The sequence below is a fragment of the Epinephelus lanceolatus genome, chromosome 3 (genome assembly GCF_041903045.1).
Source record: "Epinephelus lanceolatus isolate andai-2023 chromosome 3, ASM4190304v1, whole genome shotgun sequence".
Taxonomy (NCBI): domain Eukaryota; kingdom Metazoa; phylum Chordata; class Actinopteri; order Perciformes; family Serranidae; genus Epinephelus; species Epinephelus lanceolatus.
The window spans coordinates 21863386-21871431 of record NC_135736.1 but is presented as its reverse complement, the minus strand read 5'-3'; the positions used below and the strand labels follow the sequence as shown (position 1 = coordinate 21871431).

At 43.6% G+C, this 8046-nt stretch overlaps 1 protein-coding gene across 2 annotated transcripts in view; it reads right to left on the bottom strand.

Moving 5' to 3' along the window:
* Nucleotides 1-787: 787 nt before the first annotated feature.
* LOC117255900 (protein ELFN1) overlaps nt 788-8046 on the bottom strand; it is a 177467-nt gene continuing 170208 nt past the window's right edge. For both annotated transcript variants that reach the window (XM_033625140.2, XM_078166137.1), the window contains one exon: nt 788-6374. In XM_033625140.2, the coding sequence (XP_033481031.2) occupies nt 4283-6374 (2092 nt within the window). In that variant the 3' untranslated portion in view covers nt 788-4282. The remainder of the gene's footprint in view (nt 6375-8046) is intronic.

The window sequence follows — 8046 nt, the reverse complement described above, 5'->3', positions numbered from 1 at the left end:
TGTCACAGGCTGACATAGTTTCGTCTTCAAGCATCCCAGTGCAACAGCGTGTGATCTAGAGGGCTAAATACAATGGCAAAGAGCAAACCTGGAGCGCTTTGTGTTCACAAGGCACGGGTGAAGTGAACCGCGCCGCTGACCCAAACAGATCACTGGTCTGAGTTTGGTTCGCTTCCAAGGGGTCTGAGTTCTCTTGAAGTGTTCACATATGTGCAAAAAATGCTGAGTCATCACTCTGAGTCTGTTTAGAGGGCTGAAAAGGATCAAGTGTGACAACACAGGTTTAAGCCTTAAAGTACAGCTAAGCTAATGACAGAGCAACAGGCCCTGCATGTCTTCGTCTTACTGTCATTGCTGTCACAGTGTCCCTGTTATTCTGGATTACATCTATCTGGAATAACAGGGACACTCACTATGAACAGTTTTCACTGGAACTAGTTTATTGAAAACTTTTGTGGTGTGTTCTGTGGATAGTTGAGAGTAACTGGGACAGTGCTATGGAAAGAGATGTTTCTGTTGAATTTTTTAAATGTCATTATTCAACACTGAGCACCACCAACAAATTTAGTCTGCCTGCTTTGTGTTGAGGTGGAGGCAGACGGATATCTCAAAACCTTAACAACCTACACCAAAACTGTCCGTGCACAGACACCACCAGATTCCTGCTTGTGATGTGGATGAACTGATCCTTCAGGGATTTACCCAAGCAAAAGCACCCCAACAGACGTTGTTGAAAGTGTGTCCCGAGTGTGTTTAAAACTTCTGGCATGGTTTCTCCAGAAAAGGAGACAGTGAAAGAAAGGCTATTTTATTGTGCTCATTTTAATTTTTTGACAAGAAAATAAAGAAAGAAAGCCTCTGAGAGATCCTATGGCAGAGCGTTCTCTCTCTCTTTCACTCTTTTTCTTGCTGGCTCGCTCCTGAGTCATTCTCTAGAAGAATATAACACAAGCTTCCACTGAGGATTTCCTTGCATCATGCTCCATTGTCGTTTCTGTCTGTTGTCAGTAGGACCTCTATTTATTTCCACTTTCTAGGCATTGTTGTTTCAAAAACACAGTTTCTCTTCATCACGCTTCAAAGAATAGCAGCGCTGATTAGGGTCACTGTCGACTGGTCGCTTGGACCGTCAGCTTGTTGTTGTCTGATTCCAGACGAGCTCTGCTACTCTCTGACACATGATAAATGCAGGCCATTATTGTTCATAAACAGAACGGAGGAAAAAAAAAACAGTACTTTAATACATCGCTACATTGATATTACTGTTACTCAAAGAATGCTCAAGTGAGGCTTAAGAATCAAGCAATTATAAAATTGCAGTCAGGAAAGTATACGTTAAGAAAACAGGAACTTCTTCGATTTTCAAAGCAATGCTTAAGTTAAAAAGATTAAAGAAAATCGAAATGTTTTAAGGCTGTTGTTAAGTTAAAGCCACAATCTGGGACGTGTAATGCAGAAACAACCACGGCTCATCAGTTTCCTTTTGGATCAGAGTTGGATTGTTTGCTGCAGCAGCAGAGGAGCCGTGTCAGCTGCTGCAGCATGAGGAGAGAACAAAACTGCCTTTTTTTTAAAACCACACTAATGAAGGTGCTTTTGCAGTGCTACAAGCAGCTGTGGTGATTTCACTAACCCACGATTATGGCTTTAACTGGACTTAATGACTTGAGCATTCTGAACTCATTATAGCAGACGAAAAAGATTTTATACAGTGTTTCCATTCACCAATAAACTTTTCATTGTTCACCAGCGCTGTTGTTTCAATTGTGTTGTTTTCAAGTTTCAAGGTTGGAGTCAATTCTGTTTCAGTTCAGAAAGCGTTGTGGAAGAGATTCAGTCAGTCAGAATAAGCATTTGTAATTACAAATTTGTTTGTTAATACTGTGAATACTGCAGGTTTGTTAAATTCAAAATCCACTGAATTGAAATGTTTCTTGACTCCATCCCTGGTTTACAGTCCTCTTAAATGAGTTGCTGTAGCACAGTTCAGTATAGAATAAACAGCAGTATTTTTGTCATCACATTTTCGTCCTCTTTTCAGCCTCCAGTATTTAGATCCTGTACATGTAGTCTCTTGTCACCACACTACTAATCACATTTTATTATAACACTTTTTTTCAGTCCAAAACCTTTGATAAGGCAAAACCCCGTTGCTATTACTTCAATAGCCGTCTGCAGTGGCAATTTTGAGCTTCTTGTGGACAACATTTGGTTCAATTGGTGACACAAACTGGTGTGAGGAAAGGCGTCCATGAGAATCTGCCCTGAGTGGTCAGATTTCATTTTTTAGAAAGCCAAATATTCCTTATTTATGTCCAATGACTGAAACACAAGTGGCCATCTGAAGAAATGTTTCTATCAGACAGATGAGGACACTGTTTGAACGCAGCTTGTACATCACAAACAGAAAATCCAGCTGCTCAACAGTATTAATTTCTCAAAGAATACATTCATCAGTGTGTGGTTGCGTGTGGTTTGTGTGCATGAGTACACCTGAATGTGTATGCATGTGCTAGAGTCGTAACTGTAAGGGTGATGGTGGGTAAATAGCTGGGGCTGGGTCAGGGGGCTATAAGGGTCAATTTACTACCACAGTACTTTGGTCTTAGAAATGATTGGAGGATAGAAGGGGAGCAGTGAGCCAATGGGGGTGGATCGTTTTGTGCAAATTGTTGTTCTGTTTGGCAAACTGATGTGTATCGATGAAGAGGTCTGTAAATAGTAGTATTTAAAATCATTTCAAATACTTCTTTGTGATTTATCAAGTTGGCACAATGGCACCACAGTGGAACCAGAGGAATCCAAAAAATAACAAGTAAAAACCTGGGAGATGGGAGGAGGAGGGAAAAAAAAAAGATTTGTTGATAAAACACAGTGGAGCTACAGTGTATCGGGAAGGAAGCTGAGAGTTTTAGGTCTTTTCCTAAGAGTCGTTTTTTGATTTTGAACAGTGCAGATATGTTTCCCCTGTGGGAATTAAAGACATTCATTTGAAGATTAGAATTTTTAGTTCGATTTCAAAATCAAAAACGTACCATTGTAAGTGAGCAGGTAGGTAACTAACTTGGGATTCTGGCTTCTGAAAAGTCTGAAAGATTTCAAAACCATGTTGTACAAACAAAACAGTCACCTCTGTTGCAAATATAGAACTTCTCTCTCTCATCTGTACAGCGTTCCCTCTTTAGGAGGATGAGGAGCAAGTGTAGCGGGGCTTCACCAAGAGAAAAGACGGGCTTGTTTTTGGCTCAGCAGAGAGCACATTCCTCTTGGTAGAAAAGAAGAACTCAAACGTCTCGTCCATCTTAGTTTGTCTCTGTTGGTGTGTACTTCTCGGCTGAGAGGTTCAAAACAGTCAAAACACAGTCACAGGACAGAGCCATGCCATATTCAAATAATAGAATATTAATGATGAGGAGCATAGGAATAATAAGAAGACCAGTAATGTAATAAGAATAATTAATAGTAATAACATATCATTCTAGGTTTTTTAAATTCTCTATATAAAAACAGTGGCGAGGAGAAGTTGGTACACAGTAGGGCTCTACTATCCCCCCTTGGTTGATTTGGCACATTATACTCACTCTCTGGTGAGAGCTACCTACTCATTCTCAGCACAGTTGAATACAACTGTTGCCTGGCGACCCATCCAGAATTTCTCATTTTGATGTTTTAAATCTTCAAATCACGGCAAATCTTTCAGAACGTCTTGTATCGGAGCAGCGTCGCAGGGCGCGATGCAAAAACAACCTCCCCTAGCAAAGTAAAATCTTGATCAATCCACCGCCATAATCAGACTTAGTGAGGTTAATCTGCCGTGGTCATGTCTGATGAACGTCAGTCTCAACGCAGATCAAAAGCGTAGCCAGGCTGTTCAGGATGGGTTGCCCGGCAACATTTAAGGTTTCTGCTCTTAATGTTGATTTTTTTTTTTTTTGTCATTCAAAACTTAGTACAAATAGCTACATAAGTCTGAGCTATAATGTGTATTACATTACAAAAAGTAACTCAGTCTCTCTATAAGTTATGATTTTTGTTCAGTATAATATATTAGTTTGGTCCTCCTTCATGTTCTCAGAAGCAAAGGCTTGGTTTGTGTAAAGTGTGTGAATATATAGATGTGTGTGTGCAGTTTGATTCTGTAGATCCTGTAAGGTGTGCGTGTGTGTGTCTGTGTGTATTTACAGGTCATTTTTGTATCAGTCTGTGGATCTGTATCAATATGTAATGGGTGCAGTGTTGTTATTTTCCATCCTCAAAGTGTTTGGGGTCTCCAGATGTGGGATCAGGTCTTCTGCTGGGCGGACACACCTTTCCAGTAGTCCAGTATGTCATGAAGATCCTCATCCTTGGCAAACTGAACCTTTCGCCTCAGCGCATGTCCAGCTGCCACGTATCCTTCGTCCTCCATGGACGCCTGCCGGTGCCTCTTACGGTGCAGTTTGAACCTCTCCCATAACCCCAGGGTTGGGGTGCAGAGGAGCCCTTCATCCTCCTCGTCTTCTTCGGGGCTGGAGCAGTAGCTGAGGTTGTGGTACTGGGGCGAGAGCGGGTAGTGTGGCGAGAGCTGGGAGTAGGCCAGCTCCCGCTGCTTGGCCTGCCTGCTGAGGGTGAGGGGGTCTAACATGGAGGGCTTTCGGGCCCCTGGGTGGTGATGCAGCTCCTGCAGGATCTGGGGGTGGTGCTGCAGCTCTTGGAGGTGCTGCTGGGAGCCGGGATAGGAGTGACGGTGTTCATTGTACTGGCGGATTCTCTGGGCTTCAGCTCGTAAGATAGCCGCTGCTGGGGTGACTGTGCGAATGGCCTCTCCTCCTCCGCCTCCCCCCCTCTCTCCTCTCTCTCCGGGTGAGGTCCTCTCGATGTAGCGGGTCTCTGACGAGTGATAGCCTCCCTCCGAGCGGAATGAGCGAGGGCTTCGGGCAGAACCAGGAGAAGAGGAGGTGCTAGGCCTTTTGGAGGTCGGAGGTGCCTCCACACTGTGGTGTCGCTGCAGAGAATGATGATAGCTTCTCCCCCTCTCTTCTCTCCCTCCTCTTCCTCCCTTATAAACTGGGGAGAGGAACTCGCCTCCTCTATCTCTCTCTCCTTGCTCAGAGAGAAGCACCAGCTGCGGCTCTGCAGTAGAAACGGCCCCTCCGCCTGCAGAAGAGGGGGATTTCATCCCCTGTTGGAAGGAGGTAGACTCAGATTTTAGGGCATCTATACAGTTGTTGATGATCTGGTTAACTTTATCGACTTCTTTAGCGATGGTTGAGATCTCTGCTACTGAACCCTGGGGATTTGCTTGTGGCGACATCTCTCTTTCCCGCTCTCGTTCTCTCTCCCTTTCAATGCCAGACCCTCTCACCTCCATGTAGTTGAGTTTAGCAGGCTTGTGCACCGGTGTTTCTATCACCTCCTGCAGCTTATATGGATCAATCTCACCACCCTGAGGAAGGTAGGGCATTCTAGACAGACTCTCCCCAGCACCAAGCTTCTGGGAAACAGATCCTCCGCTCCCTCCCTCTATATCCCCTTCTCCACCATACTTGAGCTCTATCAGAGTCCTTTGAATCCTGCTCATCTTTCTCTCCTTCTCCTCCATGATCCTCTTCCTCCTCAGGCAGTGGACTACTAGACCAAGGAACAGTAACATGCCAAACAAACAGCCCAAAATAGTCATAATGTAGTGAGTAGCTGATGACTGATTAGCTATCCTCTCAGCCTCGGCCCGGCGGCCAGTGGAGATGGTCAGACAGGTGTGGTTGAAGCGCAGGGAGTTTCGTATAGAAGCCACACAGTATGTGTAGTCGGTGTTAGGTTTTAAGTTCTTGAGCTCAATATCTTCTCTTTGATTTTTCAGATTCTGGATATCTGTGAAGAAGCTGTTGTTATAAAGCACCAGGATGTACATTTTCCTGTACGGGTAGGGAATCTGAACTGTAATCACAGCGCTCGAATGTAGCACCTGCTTTAACATCATGATTGGATTGACGTCAGAGAAAATGGGGCTCAAGCTGATTACCTCATCAGGAGGAGTCCCAGAAGCACAATCGTCCAATCCACAGGGAGAGGCAAAATCTGGGACTGGGGTGGTGGAATCAGCTGCGCCAATGACATAGAAGGATGTCACGCTGCCATCATCTGTGCATACAAGACTGAGCACATGCAGTGCGTTGCGTTGGGTAGGCATGCGGGGGTTCTGGCTCAGGAGGTTGTAGCCGAAGAACCCTGAAGGGGAATCGCACACCATCCTCTCACTGGTCCTGTTGGGAAAGGATGAGAGCCAGCGCAGGAAACCCAGCAGCTCACAAGAGCAGTTGAAGGGGTTGGTGTAAAGTTCACAAGTGGTCAACTTAGAAAGTCCAGAGAACAAACTGCCATCCAGCACCTGAATCCTGAGAGGGGACAAAAGAAAATCATACATTTAAATGAAGATTAAACACCCGCACAGCTCAACACCGTATCACCAATCTGTCAACAATCAATATCAAAAAGTGTTACACTGATTTAGTACTGTACATCTTTAACACAGTTTGACTTATTGTGGACAATGTAAAAAAAGTATCTTAATTGATCTTTTCCATATATGTATACTTCTCTCTTGTCAAAACCAGGCTCCTACATTACTCACAATGCAACTCACTCGTAGGTCTGGTGAGCTCAATTCTTTTTTCACTCCACACTGCCATAGTTTTTCATTTTCAAACTTGTAGTCTTCAACCCCTCAAGTGACATTACTTGAGGCAATTGATCAGATTTGCAGAGCTCCCTCTAGAGCCAGAGACTGCTTTGCTTTCTGAACCCTCTCCACATATGCAGTAGTATTCCTCACGACCTGTAAACAGACTTTGATGTGTAAAATCGGTGCGCTTCCCCTTTAAATGCACTTTCTTACTCAGTGCTCTTGTACCTCAGTTTCTGGTCTTAAACATTTCCCAAAATACCTTTCAGCAAGCCACAAAGAGCAGCTAAACCTCTGCTGTTGCTTTTACATTTAAGTCAAGAGATCAATACCAGTTATGGTACCGATAGTAAGAACAAGACAGTTATTCCCACTGAGGATAAAGTGTCTCAACTTTTATTTAAAAGATGTCTTGTTGCAGCATTGCATCATGGTTTACTGAGGATACAGCCAGGGAGAAAAATTGGTAACTCTGTATCTGCTGTGATGTTGTTTTTCCAGCAAGCCTGTAAGCATCAGTGCAAAGTGGTAATTTTGAAAGCAGCCCTTGACACCAAGCCTGACATTTAACATTGATGTTTTGGCCAGATTTAATGACAGACTACACAGGATTTTCTCTAAAAACAATGTGTAGACTCATACAGAGGTAATCCCTCTCAATCATCACTTAAGACCCACTAGAAGTGTGGCTGTGTATTTATCTGCAGAGACTGCTCAAATTTTCTTAGTCTTCTTATTTTCTGTGCTCAGGATGTTTATCGGTGTGCACCCCTGCACTGCTCAGACTCGAGCGCCTCATTTACACATGTGACTGGTGTCCGTAGATCCATAAATATACAGATGATGCCTCTAGTGTCCAACGCAAGGAAGTGCATTTCTTTACGGATGGATAGAAACCTGATACAAACTACCTGTAGCCATGGGGGAGAGGCTAATTTTGTCAATTTTTCGCCATCCAGTATTTTGGAATATGTGCTTGGAACATTACCGGGACAGAAACAGGACCTGACAGGTATTTGGCATGTTTTGTGAAATATTTAATCAAAAAGACGTATGAACAGCTCAACAAGTCATAATGACAATCTGACTGTATAACCATATTTTAGCAGAATAACATTACTCAGATTTACAATATGTTAAAACTAGATGAACAAGTTCTTTTTAATCAAACAAACTCACTTGACAACAAAGACAGGCAACTGAATTGAAGGAAACAGCCTGTTGGCTAGTTAGCAGCGTGTTAGCTAAGCTAGCATACTGTGGTACAGTGTTTCCTAACGTTTAACGTACTCGCTGCAAAGTCCGGACCTAAATATTACAGAGGGGAGGAGTTTCACAGGCACATCAGATATCACAGAGATTCCCATAAGAATGAATGGACCTCC